Here is a 25,900-nt window from a genome sequence, read left to right on the forward strand (position 1 = left end):
TCAAAATGAATGCAAATATTGTATTTGCCTTCCTAATTGCCAACCAAACTTGCATGTTAACCTTAAGAGAATTCTGAACTCGGGTGACTCCCACATCTTTGTGCTTTTTATTTCTGAAGTCTTTTCCTATTTAGAAAATAGTCTATGCCTTTATATTTCCTAACAAAATGCATAACCTTACACGTTTCCACATTGTATTCCATCTGTCACTTCTTTGTCCACTCTCCTAGCCCATCCAAGTCCTCTGCAGCCTTGCTTCTTCCTCAACGCTACCAGCCCCTCCACCTATCTTTGTGTTATTGGCAAACCAAGGATTAATCCCTTCAATTCCTTCGTCCAGATTGTTAATGGATAACTAGCACTGTTGTGGTCTCAACATTGACCCAGCAAAACTTTAGACACTGGCTGCAAGCCTGAAAGAAAACTCCATTATCTTCACTCTCTGCCTTCCCCAGTCAGCCAATTCTCTATCCATACCAGTACATTGCCCCAAAAACCATGGGCTCTTGTCTTATTTTGCATTCTCCTTTGTGGCACCATGTCAGACCTTTTGGAAATCCAAATAGATCATGTCCACTGGTTCTCCTTTGTTGCTCATTACCTCCTCAAAGGATTCTGACAGACTTGTCAGGCATGACCTCCTTTTGACAAAGCCCGATTGACTTAGCCCTGTAATCCCATTTTAATAGTGGGCTTTAAATTCTTGCCAATGACAGAGGTCAGGATAACTTTCCTATCTTCAGCCTCACTCCTTTCTTAAACAGAGAAATGCCATTTTTCAATTTTTTTTCAATCTACTGAAATCTTCCTTTTAATATGATTTCCACAAGTTCAGCATCAAAGAAAACTTTTGGGTCATTATGAATGTTCTGGCCTTTTTGAAGGAAACTATGATCTTTTACCTTTTATACACAAGATGCCTTTGATTTTATGCTTTATTGGATGATATGGGCATTTAGAAACAGTTCATTGAGATGGAAATGCAGTAAATACCAATTTTAAATTGTTCCTATCATGATCTCCAAATGTCTGAAATCATTTATTGTCAAAGTGTGGTGCTGGAAAAGCACAGCAGGTCAAGCAGCATCCAAGGAGCAGGAGAGTCGATGTTTCGGGCATGAGCCCTTCATCAGGAAATCCTGGATTCCTGATGAAGGGCTTCTGCCCAAAATGTTGATTCACCTGCTCCCCGGATGCTGCCTGACCAGCTGTGCTTTTCCAGCAGCATGCTTTTTGACTCTGATCTCCAGCAGGTGCAGTCCTCACTTTCTCCTGAAATTATTTTATTGCCAGTACTTCAGAAGTGTAGCCTTGTAGTAATGTACTGAATGGGTCGTTTCAGTATCTGACTTTGTTTTGTGTACTGGTACATACTTTTCCAGTTTCATATATTCATTATTCATATAATGAGGATGCCCAGTAGCTGAAGAGAAATGTCATGAGAAATTCACTAGGATTAGCACATTATGTCTTGATGTAACCCAATCAGACATTACTTCTGTAATTCTCTTGATCTTACACTTCACCTTGTGAATATTATATTGTGCCTTCCAGCTCTCAGCCTTGATGGTTTAACCCAGAGCAAAGATCCTCTGAATTTGATTGATGCAGTTACACTTCATCAACTCTGGTGACAGTTGGACTGTTAGTTCTGTTCCTTTTCCCAGCACCTCCCTGTTTTTTTTTGGTCAGGAAAATCCAAGCTGCTTTGTTTGTTTTCTGACTGATCTCTCAGTATTTCAGCCATGTCATTGCTTAGGTTTAATTTGAAGAGATTCTCAGTTTGGTTTTTAATCCAAGATGGAGGACAGGAAAAGTTTCTGGCTGTAAGAGCTGCTCCTTTTTTTATATTTGAGGTATTTTAGGTGTTGGAGGTGATTTCCTCGAATTCCACAACCAGCAATTACTGTTTCATATGCTGTTGCATTGTTTTGGAACTTTGGAAAAAAAAAGTCAAAACAACAGTTTAAAAGGGAGAAGAGCAGACAAAGGAAGCACACGGTGAGGACAGTGCAGGAGAAGGAGAGAGAAAACCTGCACAGTTACTGCCTTTGCTGTTTGAATTCATGTATCGCTGGACATCGGAGTGCATCTGGGAAAATTAACAAACAGTGAAATTCACAACTAATCTTGGAGGAACTGTTGGGCGAAGTTCACAGCACAGAATCAGACAAGTTAATTGTTGTTTTAAGTCTGTCCAAGAGAAAGGCTGCAATAGTGGGTCCAGTGGATTCTTTCTTGATATGTTTTTGGAAATAAGTCTTTTGATTAAACTTAAAATATAAGCCATAGCTATTGATTTAACCCAGGGCAGTGTTTGTAGAGGAACAAGACGGTATTATTTTCTGGGTCTGTAGATTGTGAAGGAGCAAAAATGGCCTTTGCAGTGATATGTCCTTCTTGTCAGATGTGGGAGTTTAAAGAGAGTTTAAGGGTTACTGTGGATTATATCTGCCATAAATGCTGTTGGATGCGAATCTGATCAGATCGAGTGGATCTGTTGGAGAGACAGATAGAAGCGATGAGGAATGTGCAACAAGCAACAGTATGTGATGGATGGCAGTTATAGAAAGGGGGGAAAGTCTCAGATACAGTCAGATAGATGGGTTAACTCCAGGAAGGGTAAGAGAGGTTGGTAGCTAGAGCAGGAGTCTTTTGTGGATATACCCATTTCAAACAGGTCTGCTGTTGTGGAAAACGTAGGGGCTGATGGATTCTCAGGGGAACGTAGCACAAACAGCCAAGTTTCTGATGTTGAGACTGGCTCTAATGCAACGAGGGGTACGTTGGCTTCCAAGAGATCAACTGTGTTAGGGGATTCTGTAGTCCGAGGTGCAGGCAGACGTTTCTGTGGCCAGCAGAGAAGAAGCAGAATGGTGTGCTGTTTCCCTGGTGCCAGGATCAAGAATGTCTCGGAGAGGGTGCAGAATGCCCTCATGGGAGAGAGGGGCCAGCAGGAGGTCATTGTGGACAATGATATTGGAAGGGAAAAGGTTGAGACTCTGAAGGGAGATTACAGAGAGTTAGGTAGAGATTTAAAAAGGAGGTCCTCCAGGGTAGTAATATCTGGATGACTCCCAGTGCTACGAGCTAATGAGGGCAGGAATAGGAGGATAGAGCAGATGAATGCATGGCTCAAGAGCTGGTGTATGGGAGAAGGATTCACTTTTTTGGATCATTGGAAACTCTTTTGGGGTAGAAGTGACCTGTACGGATTGCACCTAAATTGGAAGGGGACTAATATACTGGCATGGAAATTTGCTAGAACTACTTGGGAGGATTTAAACTAGTAAGGTGGGGAGTGGAACCAAGGGAGATAGTGAGGAAAGAGATCGATCTGAGACGGGTACAGCTGAGAACAGAATTGAGTCAAACGGTCAGGGCAAGCAGGGACAAGGTAGGACTAATAAAATAAACTGCATTTATTTCAATGCAAGGGGCCTAACAGGGAAGGCGGATGAACTCCAGGCATGGTTAGGAACATGGGACTGGGATATCATGGCAATAATGGAAACACGGCTCAGGGATGGGCAGGACTGGCAGCTTAATGTTCCAGGATACAAATGTTACAGGAAGGATAGAAAGGGAGGCAAGAGAGGAGGAGGAGTGGCATTTTTGATGAGGGATAGCATTACAGCTGTGCTGAGGGAGGATATTCCCGGAAATATGTCCAGGAAAGTTATTTGGGTGGAAGTGAGAAGTAAGAAAGGGATGATCACCTTTATTGGGATTGTATTATAGACCCCCGAATAGTCAGAGCGAAATTGAGAAACAAACTTGTAAGGAGATCTCCGCTTATCTGTAAGAATAATAGGGTAGTTATGGTAGGGGATTTTAACTTTCCAAACGTAGACTGGGACTGCCATAGTGTTAAAGGTGTAGATGGAGAGGAATTTCATCAGTGTGTACAAGACAATTTTCTGATTCAGTATGTGGATGTACCTACTCGAAGGTGCAAAACTTGACCTACTCTTGGGAAATAAGGCAGGGCAGGTCACTGAGGTGTCAGTGGGGGAGCACTTTGGGGCCAGCGACCATAATTCTATCCGTTTTAAAATTGTGATGGAAAAGGGTAGACCAGATCTAAAAGTTGAAGTTCTAAATTGGAGAAAGGCCAATTTTGACGGTATTAGGCAAGAACTTTCGAAAGCTGATTGGAGGCAGATGTTCGCGGGTGAAGGGGCGGCTGGAAAATGGGAAGCCTTCAGAAATGAGGTAACAAGAATCCAGAGGAAGTATATTCCTGTCAGGGTGAAAGGGAAGACTGGTAGGTATAGGGAATGCTGGATGACTAAAGAAATTGAGGGTTTGGTTAAGAAAAAGGAGGAAGCATATGTCAGGTATAGACAGGATAGATCGAGTGAATCCTTAGAGTATAAAGAAAGTAGGAGTATACTTAAGAGGGAAATCAGGAGGGCAAAACGGGGACATGAGATAGCTTTGGCAAATAGAATTAAGGAGAATCCAAAGGGTTTTTACAAATATATTAAGGACAAAAGGGTAACTAGGGAGAGAATAGGGCCCCTCAAAGATCAGCAAGGTGGCCTTTGTGTGGCACCACAGAAAATGAGGGAGATACTAAATGAATATTTGGCATCAGTATTTACTGTGGAAAAGGATATGGAAGATAGACTGTAGGGAAATAGATGGTGACATCTTGCAAAATGTCCAGATTACAGAGGAGGAAGTGCTGGATGTCTTGAAACGGTTAAAGGTGGATAAATCCCCACCACCTGATCAGCTGTACCCGAGAACCCTGTGGGAAGCTAGAGAAGTGATTGCTAGGCCTCTTGCTGAGATATTTGTATCATCGATTGTGACAGGTGAGGTGCTGGAAGACTGGAGGTTGGCAAATGTGGTGCCACTGTTTAAGAAGGGTGGTAAAGACGAGCCAGGGAACAATAGACCAGTGAGCCTGACCTCAGTGGTGGGCAAGTTGTTGGAGGGAATCCTGAGGGACAGGATGTACATGTATTTGGAAAGGCAAGGACTGATTCGGGTTAGTCAACATGGCTTTGTGCGTGGGAAACCCATGTCTCTCAAACTTGATTGAGTTTTTTGAAGAAGTAACAAAAGATTGATGAGGGCAGAGCAGTAGATGTGATCTATATGGACTTCAGTAAGGCGTTCGACAAGGTTCACCATGGGAGAGTGATTAGCAAGGTTAGATCTCAAGGAATACAGGGAGAACTAGCCATTTGGATACAGAACTGGCTCAAAGGTAGAAGACAGAGGGTGGTGGTGGAGGGTTGTTTTTCAGACTGGATTCCTGTGACCAGTGGAGTGCCACAAGGATCAGTGCTGGGTCCTCTATTTTTTTGTCATTTCTATAAATGATTTGGATGCGAGCATAAGAGGTACTGTTAGTAAGTTTGCAGATGACGCCAAAATTGGAGGTATAGTGGACAGCGAAGAGGGTTACGGGAGATTACAACAGGATCAGGATCAGATGGGCCAATGGGCTGAGAAGTGGCAGATGGAATTTAATTCAGATAAATGTGAGGTGCTGCATTTTGGGTAAGCAGATCTTAGCAGGATTTATACATTTAATGGTAAGGTCCTAGGGAGTGTTGCTGAACAAAGAGACCTTGGAGTGCAGGTTCATAGCTCCTTGAAAGTGGAGTTTCAGGTAGATAGGTAGTGAAGGCGGCGTTTAGTATGCTTTCCTTTATTGGTCAGAGTATTGAGTACAGGCATTGGGAGGTCATGTTGTGCCTGTACAGGACACTGTTGGAATATTGCGTGCAATTGCAGTCTCCTTCCTGTTGGAAAGACATTGTGAAACTTGAAAGGGTCCAGAAAAGATTTACAAGGATGTGGCCAGGGTTGGAGGATTTGAGCTACCGGGAGAGGCTAAACAGGCTGGGGCTGTTTTCCCTGGAGCGTCGGAGGCTGAGGGGTGACCTTATAGAGGTTTACAAAATTGAGGGGCATGGATCAGATAAATAGGCAAAGTCTTTTCCCTGGGGTCTGGGAGTCCAGATCTAGAGGATATAGGTTTAGGGTGAGAGGGGAAAGATATAAAAGAGACCTAAGGGGCAACTTTTTCACGCAGAGGGTGGTATGTGTATGGAATGAGCTGCCAAAGGATGTGGTGGAGGCTGGTACAATTGCAACATTTAAGAGACATTTGGATGGGTATATGAATGGGAAGGGTTTGGAGGGATATGGGCCGGGCGCTGGCAGGTGGGACTAGATTGGGTTGGGATATCTGGTCAGCATGGACGGGTTGGACCAAAGGGTCTGTGTCCAAGCTGTACATCTGTGACTCATAGAATACAGACTGATGAAAATAATTGGGTGAAACAAATTATACTCAGCTTTCTTTTAACAGAAGTTAATTAAATGCTTTTCTGTATTGCAAAGGGCTCATCCATTCTATTAATCGATCATGGTCTAATCTTCTGACTACTGTGACCGTAATTCACTTGTCTTGGCTATAAAGTCTTGCTGAGATTTGAGGAATTCACTTTGGACAGGTGCTTGAAAATCTCTTTACTTCATTTGGTGTGTGCCATCACATTTTGCATAACTAGAAAGTTTCTTGTCGGTGTTTGACATGGCATCAATTTTCTTTTGAATCCTTATTTAAGAAAAGGGGGGGAAAGATACCATACATTGTTTCTGTATGTTCAATGATGACTTGAAGGTTTTGGCTGAGACACAGTTTTATGAATGAAATTTTGATTGGCTTTTACTGTTCACTTATCAAAATGTAAGTGGTTTGTTTTGGTGCGATGTTGTATCTTGTTTCAGAAATCCTCTGTCTGAATCAAGGAAAATGCAGGAAGACCTCTGGGCTAAAACATGTAGATCAGAAATGTGTGACTGATTTTTAGACTTTGTCCAAGTGATTGCATTGTTGTTCTTTACTGTGAGCCTTGGCTCACAAGCACATGTTTTGCACTTTAAAGTTGGATAATGGTGTCATGACTTACTGAAGAAATGTTTGATATACCTGTATGTGAGCTTGTTTCCAGTTAGCTATTGCAAGACTCTGACACCAACCAAACATGTGCAAGTCGTCATCTTTTCCTTCTCCACACCTCATATTCAAAAGATCCTGAATTTGTTATTGGTTTAGTCGTTGCCCTCTACAGATTGAAGTGAAACAAGAAATGATTATTGTATTTGGCTGAAATTTCAGTTTACTAGCAAGTATTGATGAGTGTTTTCTTTCCATTCAATTTATGTGGTTGCCTGTGTTTTAAAAGATCTGTTTCTAATAGTTCAGGTTTAAATACTGATAAATATTGATTTGCATGGAACATTGTTTGTGTGAACTTGATAGTGAAGAAATTCATCCATCTACTGGTTGTGAGAGCATTTTTCTGAAACTTAGTGTGTATTGTCCAAATGACAAATATGCTTTACCACTTTTTGCTGAGCTGGTAACAAGATATTGCAAAAGCATTGAATTCCTAATGCATCATAATTGCGATTCAACTGCTGTAGTAGGAGTGCTTTGAGTTCTCAAACATTGCATTGTTGCATACCATAGATTCCTTGGGGCCAGGTTCCCCTTCAAGTCACACACCATCCTGACTTGGAACTATGTTGCTGTTTTGACATCGCGGCTCGGTTGAAATCCTGGAAATCTACCTAAAAGCTTAATGTTACCGAATGGACTGCAGTGGTTCAAGAAGGAGCTCATTGCCCACTTGAGGGGGATTAGAGATGGGAACCTTGTGAATGAATCGAAGTAAGATTTTTAGTCTGATCCCAGTACTTTTCACATACTTCAAGTCTGAGGAGATCTTTGTGTTCTAATTTAGATTGTATCCATCACTGAAGTAACAATTTTAGGAATGTCTCTGTAAAAGCGTTACAATGTATGAAATTTCACAATGATACAAGAACAAATAAGATCGAGTTACTGGTCCTTTGGGAGTTGGGATACCATATCTGTCATTGATGTTTGGGGATGTAAAGTGGGGTATGGACATGACTGTCACATGAATCACAGTTTGCCGTAGGTTTTCTTGCTTTAATCAATGCAAGCTTTGAAAACTTAAACATTGATTTATCAGTTTTGACTATAGAATGGAGTATTGTCAAAAAGCTGTAGTGTCAGTTTCACTGAATGTGGTTTAATATGTAGCTATAATTGATGGCATAACAAAATTGCAAACCAATGTAAAATTTCTTCTATACAAATTGAATCAATTTCCATAAAATTGAGAAATAGGTCATTCGGCCCATCCATTGTGGCCTGCCTTTCCATGAGATCATGGCTGTTCTGAGAATCCTCACTCTCTCTACTTTCCTGCCTTTTCCCCTTAACCCATGAGTGTCTTACTAATTAAAAACCTACCTTAGTATGCTAATATATCTTTCTTTGGGTAAGGGGGTCCAAAACTGTTCACAGTATTCCAGCTGTGGTCTTAACACGTGCCTTATATAGTTTTAGCAAGTCATCTTTGCTTTTATACTCCACTCCCTTTGAAATAAAAGATCAGGCAGCATCCGAGGAGCAGGAGAATTGACGTTTCAGGCATCAGGACGAAGGGCTTATGCCTGAAACGTCGATTCACCTACTCCTTGGATGCTGCCTGACCTGCTGTGCTTTTCCAGCACCACACTTTTCGACTCTGATCTCCAGCATTTGCAGTGCTCACTTTCTCCTTTTGAAAGAAAAGGCAACTTGCATAACAGCCACCAGCAGCATTTGCACACTTTTCTAATTTAAAGTGTGCTGGTGGCAAATTCTTTGGTTAAAGAGTACAAAATGTAAAAAATGTGTTCAGTTGCAGCCTTTGTGATTTATGCTATCTCAGCTGCTGTAGGTGGTAGAACGATGCTGGTGGTTTTAGACAATAGTCTGGTGGAAAGTAGCATGACTAACTATGTATTAGTGTTAGCTAACACTGCAAAATTCTCTTACTTTGGTTTTGAGAAATGGAAACCATATGAAAAAAAATCCACAAAGCTATTTAAGTCGTCTTGCATCTTTAATGGTACTGATCTTCTTTTGAGGGAAGAGGAATGTCTGGAGGCATACCGGAAATCCTGAGCACTTTTAATGGGACACATGCTGCATAATCTGTCGTTACTTTGTCAAAGAGACATTTTGAAAAGGCAGCTTCTTGGGCACTTGCTTAGATTTTTCTAAGCCAGCTGCTGTGAGATTGGGTTTCCAGTTTCAGTTTAGCATGGTGTGGGCTTTTTGAAAAAAAACTCTAAGTATAGAATGAGCTGTGATCTGAAACACAAAAGTGGTCTGATAGTTTTGGGCAGATCTAATCTAGGCTGAAGATTGAATGCTCAGGGAGAGTTAGTATTATTGACTTATCATCCTTGCGATGAGTTTTTAATTCCAGTCTTTTTTGCTATTCTTGTGTCATAGCAAAGGATCCCATTCCACTCCATCAAGCTGAACAGGGAATTCTCTAGTGACCTGGTTAATGTTTATTTTTGAACATGCAAAAATTATTTGGTCATTGATTCATCTTTTGTTTATGTTTGAATATTTGACAGCCATCACTCATTAATTAGTGTAAAGCTGGGACATCTGAAGGTGTGAAAACTACTGTAATGTACAATGGCATGAGGAAGGAGAAAAATGGTGCTTCATTTTGGAACTGAATACCACCTGCTTGAGCATCTCAACAATTTACTCTTTGTTTCACTTACATGTTATGTCCTACTGTCGTTTTCATCTTGAATATTTTCTTTCTCAACAAAATTATCCATGTTGCTAGCTTTTGAGTTACTTTGTACTCCTCCATATTTGTGAAACTATCCCTTGAGATCCATGTTAAAGTTAACCTTTAACATGGCAACTCATAATAATAGTTTAAATATTGCACGGTAAACTGACATGAAGGGTGGCTTTTCAAGAGTTCAGAATATTGACTTGATTACTGTGCGTGTTAGAATTATAACATGATTACAGTTACAGAATGGGAGCTTTTCAGACTGAGTACTGTAGGAGAAAGTGAGGACTGCAGATGCTGTAGACTCAGTTGTAAAATGTGATGCTGAAAAAGCATAGCAGGTCAGGCAGCATCTGAGGAGCAGGGGAATTGACATTTTGAGCATAAGCCCTTCATCAGCTTGAGTACTATACTCAAGTTAGCTTTCTGCAGGACAAAATGAAGAGTCCCACTCTTTTTTTTTCCCTTTGCTGTTTTTTTTTAACCATTAGGTGCTTATCCAATTTCCATTTGAAGGCCACAATTGAATCTGCTTCACCATACTTTCAGGCAATGTCTTCTATATAGTGGGTGGCACGGTGGCACAGTGGTTAGCACTGCTGCCTCACAGCGCCTGAGACCCGGGTTCAATTCCCGACTCAGGCAACTGACTGTGTGGAGTTTGCACGTTCTCCCCGTGTCTGCGTGGGTTTCCTCCGGGTGCTACGGTTTCCTCCCACAGTCCAAAGATGTGCGGGTCAGGTGAATTGGCCATGCTAAATTGCCCGTAGTGTTAGGTAAGGGGTAAATGTAGGGATGGGTTGTGCTTCGGCGGGTCGGTGTGGACTTGTTGGGCCGAAGGGCCTGTTTCCACACTATAAGTAATCTAATCTAATCTATATCCTAACCACACTTTGCATTCATATATAAAAGCAATTCTTCCTTTTGTTGTTGGAGGGGATTCTAAGAGAGAGGATTTATACGCATTTGGAGAGGCAAGGACTGTTTAGGGATAGTCAGCATAGCTTTGTACAGGGGAAATCATGTCTCAAGCATGGTTGAGTTTTTTTTTTGAAGACATTAACCAACAAGGTTGATGAAAGTAGAGCAGTAGACGTTGTCTACATGGACTTTACAAAAGCCTTTGACAAGGTTCCACAAGGTAGACTGATTATTAAAGTTAGATCACATAAGGTTCGGGAAGAGCTTGTCAAGTGGGTACAAAATTAGCTTAAAGATAGGAGACAGAGGGTGGTGGGGGAGGCTTGTTTTTTGGACTGGAGGCCTGTGACCAGCAGTGTTCATAGGGATTAGTGCTGGGTCCACTGTTGTTTGCCATTTATATATTAACCAGTTAGATGAGAATTTAGGAGGCATGGTTAGTAAGTTTGCAGATGACACCAAAAATGATGGTGTAGTCAACAGTGAAGAAGATTATCTAAGATTACAAAGAGATCTTGATCAATTGGGCCAATGAATTGCGGAATGTGGGATGGAGTTTATTTTGAATAAATAGGATGTGTTGCCATTTGGTAAATGAACCATGGCAGGACCTAAACAGTTAATGGTAGGGCCCTGGGTAGTGTTGTCATACAGACCTAGAGGTTCAGGTACATAGTTCTCTGAAAGTTGCATCAAAGATAGATAGGGTGGTTAATAAAGTGTTTCGCATGCTTGCCTTCTTTGGTCAGATCATTGAGTATAGGAGTTGGGGCATCTTGTTGAGGCTGTACAGGATGTTGCTGAGGCTACTGTTCGAGTTACTGTGTACAATTCTCATTGCCCAACTAAAGGAAGAATATTATTAAATTGGAGAGGATCCAGAAGATTTACAGGGATGTTATTGAAACTGGAGGGTTTGAGTTATAAGGAGAGGCTGGTAAGGCTGGGACTTTCTTCACGACAGCTTAGACGGTTGAGAGGTGACCTTTTTAGAGGTTTATAAAATCATGAGGGTCATGCATAAGGTGAATAGTAAATGTCATTTCCCTAGGGTGGGGGAGTTCAAAATTGGGGATATATTTTTAAGGTGAGGAGAAAAGTTTAAAAGAGACTTGAGGGGCAGCTTTTTCACACATGCTGGTTTGCATGTGGTATAAACTGTCAGAGGAAGTGATAGATGCAGGTACACTTGAAACATTTAAGAGACATTTTGACAGCTAGAAGAATAGAAACAGGGATATGAGCCAAATGCAGGCATGGACAGGTTGTACTGTGCTGTACAGCTCTTATGCTTTTGGTTCCTGTATTAAACATCCTGTGTTGTCAACCCCTCTGCCAGTAGGGACAGTTTAGTTCAAGCTGTATCCAGGTTCATCATGACTTTGACAGAGGAATCCATTGTCCTTGTAGCCTACTTCCCTCAAAGGAAAACAAACTATCGTCTTCAACCCATCTTCTCCATCCTTTCACATAACTCCAGTTCCTAATTGCTGCAATAATTAGCTTCTGGTCCATTTTACAATACGTTGCTCAGAATAGAAACCATATTCCAGCTGAGGCCAAACCTGTTGTTTATAAAGGTTCATCAGAACTGGTTTTTTTTTGTCGCTGTGGTTGTTTATAAAACCCTGGGGTCCTACATCGGTTACTAACTGTTTTTGAAAAGTGTCCTGCCACACTCAACAATTTATGCACACGACCCCCAACCCTCTGGGTTCCTGCACCCTCTTTGCTTTATATTGCTGATTCTCAGTCGTCGTCTTTTGTGTTGCTACATCTTGATCCATATGACGCTACTGTTATTTTCAATCCTTCCCAACAATGCAAACAAAGTGCTGTGCAGTATAAGTGGTTCAGTGCAGCAGGCATGTTTGGCTTCCCTACCTGTGCTTCAGGAATCCCTCCTGTGCCATCTCTGCAGCCATGCCTTCATCTGTTACACCCTTCTGTTTCATCCTGCAAAACCATGCCTGCAAGACACCTCTGGAGTTTAATACATTTTCAGCCCTAGTCATTAATATTATTCCAAGCTTATTAAAATGTGCTTGTTGGGTCTTATCTCTTTTATTGCTGATAGAGTCCTAGACATGTACAGCACAGAAACAGACTCCTTGATCCAACCCGTCCATGCCGACCAGATATCCCAACCCAATCTAGTCCCACCTGCCAGCAGCCGGCCCATATTCCTCCAAACCCTTCCAATTCATATACCCATCCAAATGCCTCATAAATGTTGCAATTGTACCAGCCTCCATCCACTTCCTCTGGCAGCTCATTCCATACACATACCACCCTCTGTGTGAAAAGATTGCTCCTTAGGTCTCTCTTTATAACTTTCCCCTCTCACCCTAAACCTATGCCCTCTAGTTCTGGATTTCTCAACCCTAGGGAAAAGACTTTGCCTATTTACCCTATCCATGCCACTCATAATTTTGCAAATCTCAATGAGATTACCCTTCAGCCTCCAACGTTTCAGGGAAAACAGACCCAGCTTGTTCAGCCTCTCCCTGTAGCTCAAATCCTCCAACCCTGGCAACATCCTTGTAAATCTTTTCTGAACCCTTTCAAGTTTCATGACGTCTTTCCGATAGGAAGGAGGCCAGAATTGCACGCAATATTCCAACAGTGGCGTGTACAGCTGTAACATGACCTCCCAACTCCTGTACTCGATACTCTGACCAATGAATGAAAGCATACCAAATGCCGCCTTCACTATCCTATCTACCTGCGACTCCACTTTCAAGGAGCTATGAACCTGCACTGCAAGGTCTCTTTGTTCAGCAACATTCCCTAGGACCTTACCATTAAGTGTATAAGTCCTGCTTAGATTTGCTTTCCCAAAATGCAGCACCTCACATTAATCTGAATTAAACTCCATCTGCCACGTCTCAGCCCATTGGCCCATCTGGTCCAGATCGTGTTGTAATCTGGAGGTAACCCTCTTCGCTGTCCACTACACGTCCAATTTTGGTGTCATCTGTAAACTTACTAACTGTACCTCTTATGCTTGCATCCAAATCATTTATGTAAATGACAAAAAGTAGAGGACCCAGCACAGATCCTTGTGGCACTCCACTGGTCACAGTTCTCCAGTATAAAAACAGATCTCTAACATCACCCTCTGTCTTCTACCTTTTGAGCCAGTTCTGTATCCAAATGGCTAGTTCTCCCTGTATTCCATGAGATCTAACCTTGCTAATCAGTCTCCCCTGGGGAACCTTGTTGAACACCTTACTGAAGTTCATATAGATCACATCTACCACTCTGCCCTCATCAATCTTCTTTGTTACTTCTTCAAAAAACTCAATCAAATTTGTGAGACATGGGTTTCCCACGCACAAAGCCATGTTGACTATCCCGAATCAGTGCTGAGAAGAAGAAGTGGGCTTCCAGTATCTTGGGTTCAAGAGCAATGGGCTAAAGGTACAATGAACCATGATTGAATTTAAAAGATTTGGAATCTGGCATTGAGCATTGATGTTTAGGTTGGAAATCGGGCTGAAAGGGTTTGGGACAGGGTGGTAACAGAGAACTCTGTCAATGTGCAGTTTAAACACTGATGTGTATGCTTGTGACTGTTTTCCTTTGTAACCTCTGTGCATTTCTAATGTCATTGAGTTGAATTTATGAGGGTGTTTGCAAGTACTGGAGACAGAAAGAAACTATGATTTCATCAGTCTGATGTGCATTTACCAGCTGTGAAAGAACATTGTAGTAACATTGTGTAAGAGAGACCTAACTAAACTTTTAATTGTAACAAGTAAGCAATCAATTCAATTTTAGAGTTCTGTGGATTTGGGTGGTTTACTAAGATAATAAACATTTTGTTGCAATAGGTCACTATTTATTTATTTATTTTTGGGAAGTTATTTGTTGAACTGCTTTATTATTTCTTTCACTATTAGGGATTGTGATAATCTCTATTGGGAAGGAGCGTTTTCCTCTGATGTCAAGACATGGAATAGTTTACTTTAAGGTAACATTGAGCCTAAATTTTTGAGTATATGATTGACACTTGCAGACGCTTGATGCAAGAATAAATGCATATCTTGATTCATATAGTCATATGTACATTGTGTTTTCCTTTTTGTGAACTGATCCTCCATTTAAAACCAAAATCATCTGGTTGTTTCATTCTGCCAAATTAATGTGTGATTGAGTACTTTCATGTCTAGAAGCTTAATTTTGTTTTGTTTTTGGGGGGCGGGTGTGGTGGTATGGACAAAGATTTGAGCTCACAGGAAAGAGGGTAATGCAGAATGTAATTAATGTTTTTTTTCCCCTTGTGGAAGAGGCTGCAGCTCACTTGAATTGTGCATATAGGCAGTTTACTGTTTCTCCTTTTCAGTTGTAATTTCTGTACTGAGGAGGTTAAATCAGATTAACTTGGGTACAACTCCTCTTTCCTTCTCCCACATCCTGCTAATTCCAAACAAGTCAGGGAAATGATTCTTCATCTTTTCCCTGCCTGACTGTAGCAATTCATGATTATTACTAGTCTATTATCAGTAAATGGCATGAATCTGAGCATCCAATGCTGTTTTATCCCTCCACGTTTAAAGAATGAAATATAATGCAAAAGATTGTATCTGACCAATTTTCATTTATTTTACAGAATTCTGACTGCTAGGCAATGTCATAAATTATTCCAGATTGCTACTTTTTGGACTGAATACTGCAGTGTGTTTATGGAGCTTTGCTAAAGGATGTCAACACAATGTTGTTAGACTGTGGAGCTCAGATGCTTATTAACTTGTTCACTATTGGTGTTATATTGAATAGACAATTAAATCCTTTGTGGTCCTACTGATTTTGTCAAATTGCCCTGTCTGTGCTTTAATTACCACACTGATATCATGATAAAGACGGCAAGCAAACCAGCTGTTTTGGAATGCAGTTATACGGTCATTTCTGCTCTGCTGTGGAGTGATCCCTACTTAATAGTGATGTATAAGTGAATTGCTGACCTTGATTTGGACACTAATCTGGAAATGATAAGTCGGCTTGTCTCAGTACTTGAATTTGACACTTTATGAAGGTGCTCATTTTATTACACTATCATAGAGTATAACAATTTCTAGCAGGCCTATTGGGTACGCTACTATGTTCTATCAACTAAAGCAGAGTTTTTTTTCTGTTCTCCCAAACATTACTTCAAATTATTCAAATTATGTATGGCTTATTTTTATTGGTCAAAATCATTACCGATTATGAATTAATGCTCCCATCTCTTCAAACTGTTCATGGCATCATTGTTACTGGTTGAAGCTAGCAATAATCTTTTCATGCTGAAATTGCTCAGCTCCCACATGTTTGCATCAGCTATGATTCCACATTCAGGTGACCCCTTGGCTCAGTGGTCCATCAAGAATGTGCTTGCCTCTGAAAGTGCCTCATTTCTATCCTTTCCTCACTCATTATAGCTGAAACCATCATCCATATCATCCCTATCAGAGCATGATTTGACTTTGATAAAAGTGTATTGGGGTTTATATCACTGAATTCTACCTTGTTTAAATATTAATTTTGTTACTTATCCAACTTAAGGAGTCATTAGCTGTCACTTGCCAATTTCTGTTGGTTTTCAGCATTTCAAGTTCAATTTTTTCCTGTCATTTACACTACTTTCCTCATGATTTTGCCCATTTCTACCCTTGCTGCCTCTGGCGGGGTTGACAGACTAGCTTTTGAGAAGTTGGTTTCCCTTGGCTGAGGATTGTAGAACAAAGGACTGAGATAAAGAGCAATTTCTCTATTTAGAGGATTGTGAATCTTTGGAGTTCTTTGCCCAGAGGGTTGTAGCTGCACATTGTGTATGTTTAAGTTTTGATAGATATTTTCATCTTTCATGGAAATAAGGAAAATAGGGAGCAGGTGGGAAAATGAAGTTGAACAGAAGAATAGCCTTGATCATTGAATAATGATCCAGGTATAAGGAGCTGTAAGGCCTACTTGTTATGATCTCAGCTTCAGGTTCCTCACATTTCTTCCCCAAACCTTGCTAGGATATATACCCCAGAACGTGCCATGTTTTTTGATGCCCATTGACCCACTATAGATCATATGGAAGCAATTAGTCCTGAGGTAACAATGTAAGAAAAAGCTTTCCATTTTCTTAAGAGACCATTGATCAATGCAATTGTCAATCATCCACAGCATTTAAAGTCGCAATAGCAGAAACTGCAAGTCATTGAAATCTGCTATCCTTGTGTAAAAAACACTGAAATTGACAGAAGTGTGCAGGGAGCCAGAGCTGTCCAGGAACAGTGTTTTCCTTGGTGCTCAGGTGTTTAAGACGACAAATAGATGCCTGGCTCTCAGCCGGGTTAGCGTAAAAGACTTGCCTGACAGCCCAGTTATCCATTAGTTTGTTGAAACACTTGAGATTCATAAAACCTGGCAATTGTTTGAGGAATCTCAGAAAGGAAACCACCCCATGATTTTGAAGGGGGTCCTGAAATATTCTGCCTAAGCAGAACATTCTGGGCCGGACAGTACGTCTGCAGTCAGGGAATTTGATTTGGATGTTGTTTGCAGGTGTGAGTATTCCTCACTGATCCAATAAAACAAACTGGACTCCCCTTTACACTTTAAGGACAAAGCCACCCATGTTTGTTTTTAGCAGAATTCAGAGCAAATCATAGGATTTCTTGCCCCCTCATCAAATCTAGATCCTGAATTTACAATCCCAAAGCAAAATCGTTGTATTTCTAATATTTTGGTCCTATTTCTTGCATTCCTTAGCTATGTGTCAATGTGCTTCAGTTTTTCAGTTCGGAGTTCCTCTATGTTTTGTTCTGCTGAGTCAGGAAATTGGAAGTCCAAATCCTACTCTGGGACTTAATCACAAAAGTCAATGTCAACATCCCATTGCAACACCGAGGACTTGCTACAGATGCTAAATTTTGAATGATGTTAAATAGAGCCCTGTCTGCTCCCTTGTATGGAAGTAAAATTCCCACAAAAGGGAAAAACTCACTACAGCATCTGCACTGTCAAACCTGTTCAGAGTTTCTTCTGTTTCAATAAGATCACTTTTTATTCCTCTAAATTCTAGTGGATATGATCCCACCGTGCTCAAACCTTCCTTATTACAGTGCCTTTAGCCGAGAGATCAGTGCGGTGAATCTTTTATGAATTACCTCCAGTGCATGAGTACCACACCTCAAGTAAGTCAACCAAAACAATAATAATGTTTTTGGTGTAGTCTCACCAACTACTTGTACAGTTGGAGAAAGTCTTCCCTACTTTCACAATACACTCCTCGTACAACAAAGGCTAGCATTCTGTTTGCCTTCATAATTGGTGGTTGTATCTGCTTATTAACTGCGTGTGGTTCACGTACAAGGGCATCCCCCTCTTTTGGAGCATTATGCCGCTTCTCTCCAGTTAACTACTTGCTTTTCTATTCTTCCTGCCATCGTGGGCAAACCTCACGTTTTCTCCAATTAACCTTGTATATCAGCTAAAGGTTTTGCCAACCTGCTTATTTATCTCTGTTCAAATGATCATTTATTAGTATAGAACTTGAGAAATGCTGGGAAAGACTATGTTTTATCAGTGTTTTGACTTGCACTTATCAGGATCATTGTACGAATACCAAATTAAGATTAAAACCAACATGTTTCCACTGGATAAGAGGAGAGTTGTGATTGGTTGGCAAGTGGCCTTTTTAATGTCATCTTTGGAGGTGTCGCTGGCTGTGTCAGGATTTATTGCCCTTGAGAAGGTGATGGTGAGTTGCTGTCCTGGTCTGCAGTCTGTTTTGATTGTAGGTCATCCCACAGTGTTATGGAGGATGTTCCACGATTTTGAGTGAGTGACACTGAAAGAATGGCAATATATTTCCAAGCCTAGATGGTGATAGGCTTGGAGAGGACTTTGCAGGTGGTGGTGAGTTTGGATGGAGCTGTGTGAGGAGTGTTGGTGAATTTCTGCAATGAATCTTGCATGTGGTATGTACTGCTGCTACTGAGCATCATTGATAGAGGGAGTGGATGTTGTGTCACTGAGATGGGCTGCTTTGACATGTATGACGATAGGTTTCTTGAATTTTGTTCAAGCTGAAATAATCCAGGCAAGTGGGACATATTTGTCACATTCCTTATTTCATCCTTGACAATGGTGGACATGCTTCGGTGGATTACCAGCTTCTGGCCTGCTGTTATAGCCACAATATGTATATGACCGGTCCAGTTCAGTTTTGGGTAGACACCTTTCCATAGATGATGCCCCAGTAAGTGGTGGCTGACAACTACCTGCCACATTTTAAAATTTTAAGCCAGGTATGTTGGCTCTGATAAGTCAAGTTATTGCTCTGAGAAATGAACCAATGAGTGGCTGTCGCATGTTTTGAATTGAAACAGGTGCAGTGGGTGTCGATGTTGTTTCCGATTGCAGAGAACTGCCTTGTGTTTTAATATATCTAGCCTACAGTGTTCATAAGTGTGCCATGCTGTGAGCCCAAGTGACAATCCTAAATTAGCTGTCAACGTAATCTTTTTCATGCTTTAGGATTATCCAACAAATGCCATCCAATTGCAAAATTACATTTCGCATTAATCATTGAGAGCTTCAGAAGGGTAAGCCGGTGGGGTGCAGCCTGTGCATTGCTTGTTCCATTGTTTGTTTGTATGATAGGCAGGTGACACTTTGACTTGATGGCAGCATCCTTTTAGTGACAAACACCACGTGTGTTGCTACTGCACAGTAACAAAGTGAGAGAGCCAGCAACAGCTCTTGCAGGGTGATCTGAGGTAAACTGGGAACTTTTCAGGCTAAATGTGATGGCCTTAGGCTTGTTCATGAGTTTGTACAATATTACAGCCAGAAATGATCTGATCAGGTTAGCTGTTATCCAGCAGGTTGGCTTTAATGCACCTTATTTCACAGCACTGATTCTTCTGGCACTTCTCTATTTATGGTTTGTTAACTTGACAATTGCCCATTTATCCTGAATTTCTATTTCCTTTACATTAGTCATCCTTTATCCATGCTAACATTAGTCCCACCAGTATGAGCTGTTCTCTTTTTGTGTTAACCTTTTTATGTGGCATCTTTTCAAGTATTTTTTGGAAATCCGATTATACTATTTCCTTTATCCATCCTGCCGGATGCTATGCATTTTCCCAATAACACACCTTAGCCTAAGTTGTCCATTGTTTCTTGCTTGCAGTCTCTGTACTTTTTTGGATAGAAATGTTGAGCTTGCAATTTTCTGATCAGCTGGGAATTTTCCAGAATCTAGGGAATTTTGAAAAATTTCAGTCAAATGAAATGATTGGGTGTAGGGAGCGGTTGCATTAAGTCTTCAGTGTGTAGACTATTTGGTCCAAGTGATTTGTCAACTTTTAGTCCCATTAACTTTGCCTTGCACTTTTACTAATGGGCAATGATGGTTTGAAGCTCTTTCCTTCCTTTGCCCCTTGATTTTTCTACTATTCTTGCAATGCATTTTATTTCTGACTCTAACAAGTAGAAATGTGTTTTTCAATTGAAAATACAATCATTTTTCAAAAGTGCCACAGTGGTTTTGGATTTAAATGGTTAGAAGACTAGATCCTTGTAGGACCAAGTGATGGATTAGTGAACTAAACATTACTTCAGTCAACTGAGTACCAACTGAAAATGGATCGGGTTTCAAATGGTAGTGTGTGCAAAGCTGGGTGGATTGTATTTGGGTGCTGCTGCTTGCCAATTTAAAAAAAAATTGTGTGTGTGTGTGTGTGTGTCCCACCTTTTTATGTACTTTTTTTTTGGTTCAGTTTTATGACAGTTTCACTATTGTATTAATGAATTCCACAAACGTTTAGCTAGCACAAGTCTTTATGCACACCAGAGCTGAAAATGTGTTGCAGGAAAAGCGCAGCACGTCGGGCAGCATCCAAGGAGCAAGAGAGTCGATATTTCGGGCATGAGCCCTTCAGAAAGCATACCAGTCTACTACTGCCATGATAGATTTCAAGACATGACTATTCTAAATACTTGTTATTGTATAAAAACACAGCTTAAAAACAAAACAGCTTGATAACTTGATATTTAGTTGGTGATTCATCCTTTTATTTACTTTTGGGAAGAATAATCATTTGATAGCCCTTTGCTGCTCACAGCAGGAATAATTTAGTAACTGATGAACTTCATTTAGCTAACACTTAAGAAAATTATATAACTTCATTACCGGGTTGTTTAACACTTCCAAGTACCCTTTCCCTTAATCAGTGGTGTCGTATATCTAATGCAATTTGAATTAAGTGATTAAAACGTTGTTTTGTGATACTGTTCATCAGAGTCATCCAGACTTAAACATTTTAGCTCTCTCTCTCTCCATGGGTGCCGCTGTGATGTCCAGCATTTTATTTTTAGTTCACTTCGACATTTTTCCTTGAATTAATTTTTGCTGCTGCAATTTGTCAATTTTTGCGGAAGGTTCAAAATGTGTGAGAACTTTAATATTTATTTTATATTTAAGAAAATTGGTATCAGTTAACCTTTATCAGGCCTTTTGCCTGGTCAGTTTAGTTCTTTTAGAATCAATGAGGTTGTGATTCTGAAAGCAGAGCAGAGGATGATGGCAAGCCTGTTTGATCATCTCTTTCTCAAAGGTAACATGCCGACTGACTACCATGGCTCAAAGGGCAGGTTGTACAGTATTGAAATGTAGAACATGGACAAACACATTACCACAAAAAGAAACAAGGCGCAGGAAGAAAGGCATATTAAAGCAAAAACAAAACTTTGAATCGAATGACTTTTTTTGATTCTTTGAAAATGTGAGTGCCACCATCAACGCCAAAATTTATTGCCCATTCCTAAATGCCTTTCTCAAAATGGAGAGCCACAGTATTGAATATGACTAAAAGGCTTGCAAAGCCATGTCCGAAATCAGTTAAAAGTCAGTCATTTGATGAGAGCTTGGAATCATGTACAGACTGGTCTGGCCTGGGCAAGGATGACGGATTACCTTCCTCAAGCACATTAGTGAATCAGGTTAGGTTTTCTTTGTAAAGGAATAATTCAGTATTTTTGTGGTCAGTATTATGATTACATGAGGTTTTTATTCCAGGTTTATTTAGTTTACTGACAGGTTTTGAACTTTGGGCACTACACTGCCATTCCTCAACAGGTTCCATCTGCTGAGGGATATGACAAAAAAGCATAGATGAAAATGGCATTGAAATAGTAAAGAATGTTGAGACCTTGGGAACTGCAAGGGAATGATATTTGGAAAATTAGAGCATAGGATGTGGAATGAGAAGTATAATGTTACTTTTCACACTAGCGTTGTAAGGTGCTGAGGAAAAAGATGAGAAAGGTCTTAATCTTGGATTATGCTACATTGTAATGATGTTTGAGATCAATGATATTTGAGATCAATGATGTGGATACTGGAGATTCTTTAATTCATCAGTGTGGGTATGGGTGTTACTGGCAAGGCTTATCCCTAACTACCTTTAGAGAAAGTGATGTTGAGTCATTGGCTTGAGCCACTGCAGCCCCCAAGATAAAGATGCTCCCACAACTGCTGCTAAAGTAGAGAGTTTCAGGATTTTTAGTCAGTGTGATATATTTCAGGACGGGATGGTTTGTGGTATGGAAGAGGACTTGCAGGTTAATAGCATTCCCATGTGCCCGCTGTCCTTGTCCTTCTAGGTGGATGTCTTTGGCAAGTGCAGTATTTCCTGCTGACACCTTATTGATCCTAATCAAAAGGACAAATGGATATGGTGCACTTGGAACTGTCACTCCACATTAATGTTATGGCAGTTTTTGGTCTTACTATCAATTTGCTACTTTTGGCAACACAGAAACTGTTGCTTCTATATACAGGTGGTTCTGCTATAATGCAATAGTTCTGTCCTTGTGCACCCCGTGTTATAAGAAAATCACTTACTAGCAGCACCATTTAAACTAATGGGGCTGGAATAGTGTTATAACCAGCTCACACTATAAGAGACCGTTTGTTAGTTGGGTTATAGTGAATTTGCATTAACGAAACGGGTTATTGCAGAATGACCTGTACAGTAGATAGTGCATCATTTATTGATCGATGGAAGTGCTTTTGTAGCACCACTTTTGAAAGTGCATAAACTTTTAAGGTTTCTTGGAGATTCATCACAGGGGAGATAAATAAAGGCGTAAATAGGAGTGACCCTGAAATTAAAGGCAGAACTGGTGTGTGTGTGTGTGTGTGTGTGTGTGTGTGGCATCAATATTTTGGGTTGGTACCTTTTGTCAAAAATGACTACTCTCTTCATAGTTGCTGCTTAACCTGCTAAGTTTTGCAGCATTTTTAGTCCAGATTTCCAGTATCCACAGTATTTGGCTTTTGTATAAGCTCTGAAATAAACTATTTAAATGATCAGGAATGGAACTCGCGCCATTCATTCGTTCGGTCAGAATGCTGAAATCGAGTGTCCATCGTAAATCCAGTGTTTTGTCAGAAAAATTATTTTTCTTATACAAGTATAAGATGGTACAGATCATGCCAATTCTCCATTGGAAATGCTGCCTATTCAGCTTTTTAACTTGTCTTTGGAACTCGACACCACCTCCCCCAGTATCTCTTATGCTAACCAATTCCGTACTTTGCTTGTGTAAGAATATGCCATCAGATAACTGCCACAGATGTAATGCCTTTAATAAGGTATACTGTATAGAACTTCAGAAACACAAACTGTCATGTCATGTTCTTGGAAATTTATAAATTTTTTTTCCCTTTTGCATATTCCATCAGAGTTTTATTATTCAGTGTCCCAGTTGATTCTCTAGTGACACTGAGTTTGAAAGACCTAGAAAAATGTCATCCTCTTATAAGAGCTAAATAGGGCATTTAAGAAGGTGAATAAACTGTTATACTGGTGGCATGAACTACTTTCAATCCGTTTGAGTGCTGTAGTACTTTATTCATGGACCAATACAGAAGCAGCAAGATCAAAGTTATAAATGTTTGGCTTTTGTTTTAAAAACAATTGATTTAATTGCTGTAGGAGTAAAAGCCATGCACTTGGATATTCAAGGTGACTGTTTGGAACTATTATCTTTCCTTTGAACAATCTTTTAAACGTAAAGTACAGTTGGTGAAGAAAATAAGTGCCACAACTTTAATTGCATTCCAGCTCTGTAGTGTGGCACAAGTTCTACCCTTGATCATTTACATAGTTTATTTCAGAACTCATACAAAGGCCAAATACTGTGGATACTGGAAATCTGCACTAAAAATACTGCAAAACATAGCAGGTCACGCAGCAACTATGAAGAGAGAAAAGCCATTTTTGACAAAGTCTTGGCAGTTACTTTGGACGAATATGCCTAGTTTTAAGGTTTTTAAATATTTATCAATCTTGCCATGTGGTGGCACAATTCCACACCACCGCTTTATTCCACGGCTGCCTATTGATTGGTTTGCAGCATGCTATAGCCTTTACCTATCCACTTGACCATCGTATCTAGTTTTTTTTATTTTAAAGAATCGTTTTCATCCATTCACCCAACCCCTCCATTTTGTTCGACGTTTCAGCTAACCCATAGCTTACTCAATGTGTCTCAGATATTGTGGTCTTTTGTGATAGAGAAAACTTGCAGTCCACTTTTAATGGCTTTTAACACATTTCATAACCAAAAAGGATGTTGTGAAATTGAAAGGGTTCAGAAAAGATTTACAAGGATGTAGCCAGGGTTGGAGAGTTTGGGGGTTTGGACTTTGAGCTATAGGGAGAGGCTGAAAACACTGGGGCTATTTTCCATGGAGCATTGGAAGCTGAGGGATGACCATATAGAGGTTTATAAAATCATGAGGGGTGTGGATAGGGTAAATAGACAAGGTCTCTTCCTTGGGATGGGGTAGTCCAGAACTAGAGGGCATAGGTTTAAGATGACACGGGCAAGATTTTAAAAAGGACCGAAGGAGCATCTTTTTCACACACAGGATGGTGCGTGTATGGAATGAGCTGCCAGAGGAAGTGGTGGAGGCTGATACAATTAGAACATTTAAAAGGCATTTGGATGGAACCGGAATAGGAAGGGTCCAGAGGGATATTGGCCAAATGCTGGCAAACGGGACTAGATTTATTTAGGATATGTGGTTGGTTTTGACAAGTTGAACCAAAAAGTTTGTTTCTGTGCTGTATATCTCTGACTCTATTTATTATAATAGCTTAATGCTGTCATATGTTTCATTATGTTGAGCAATTAAATTTGTCTGATACAGTTGAATTGAGGTTGCATGAATTGTGCTGACTTAAATATCAAGACATTGGATGGATAAAAGATTTCTAGGAGACTCAGTTGGAGTTACCTTGCACTAACTAAGATGTAACTTCAGTATTGTTTGAAAATCTGAACAAGCTGAAAGGACATGGATATATGTACACTGATTCCATTGCGACAAAGCTAGTATTTTATGGATGAATAGCTTACAGATATATTTCATTTTATTGCAGTGTAGTACATGATTGTATGCCCCAGATTTTTGTTAATCTGCAAATTCATATGACTGAAAATCCTTATTTTGCAGTGTAATTTCAATGCAGGACTAATTGCTTCATTATAGAGTAGGTTGTTGAGTTTAATAGCTGAAAAGTTTTTACAACCTGAACTTCATGGTACAAACCTTGAGTCTAAAGGTCCAGCTGTAGAAGTTAGGCATGTAATGATAAGTGCAGCTGCATTGTTGTTGTGTTGACTAACTATTCTTTGAAGTGGACATGCAGATATTCATGGCTGAAAATGTGTTGCTGGTTAAAGCGCAGCAGGTCAGGCAGCATCCAAGGAACAGGAAATTTGACGTTTCAGGCATAAGCCCTTCATCAGGAATCATTCCTGATGAAGGGCTTATGCCTGATGAAGGGCTTATGCCCGAAACGTCGAATTTCCTGTTCCTTGGATGCTGCCTGACCTGCTGCGCTTTAACCAGCAACACATATTTTCAGCTCTGATCTCCAGCATCTGCAGACCTCACTTTTTACATGCAGATATTCACGGCACTATTTGAAGATTGTGGCCGTTTTCTCTATATTTATTCTTTAAGGAACACTTTTTAAAAAAAATATATTCATCTCATTGCGTAATGCAGGTTGAATTAGTGCAGATACATTTCATCCTTTTTTGTTTTTGGAAGAATTGCTTCATTTTTAACAATTCTAATCATGAGTTGACAAGAGTGACAAACCACTGCTGTTTTGAAATGCATTAAATGAGGTCATTCCTGATGAAGAGCTTTTGCCCAAAATGTCGATTTTCCTGCTCCTCAGATGTTGCGTGACCTGCTGTGCTTTTCCACACAGATTTAAGGTGTCTGGTAGAAATGTTAGAGGAGATATGAGGAA

General features: G+C 40.3%; 1 protein-coding gene across 7 annotated transcripts in view; it reads left to right on the forward strand.

The window, feature by feature from the left end:
- Positions 1-25,900, forward strand: part of erbin (erbb2 interacting protein) — a 256,213-nt gene that overhangs the window by 14,309 nt on the left and 216,004 nt on the right. For 4 of the 7 annotated variants that reach the window (XM_060835475.1, XM_060835455.1, XM_060835465.1 and 1 more), the window contains one exon: positions 14,483-14,553. The exons of the other annotated variants lie outside the window; for them this stretch is intronic. Coding sequence is in view for 3 of the 4 variants with exons in the window: in XM_060835455.1 (XP_060691438.1) it covers positions 14,524-14,553 (30 nt within the window). In the remaining variant the exon portion in view is untranslated. Of the gene's footprint in view, positions 1-14,482; positions 14,554-25,900 lie in introns of those variants that run through there. 7 annotated transcript variants of the gene reach the window in all.

The sequence above is a fragment of the Hemiscyllium ocellatum genome, chromosome 2 (assembly GCF_020745735.1).
Source record: "Hemiscyllium ocellatum isolate sHemOce1 chromosome 2, sHemOce1.pat.X.cur, whole genome shotgun sequence".
NCBI lineage: Eukaryota > Metazoa > Chordata > Chondrichthyes > Orectolobiformes > Hemiscylliidae > Hemiscyllium > Hemiscyllium ocellatum.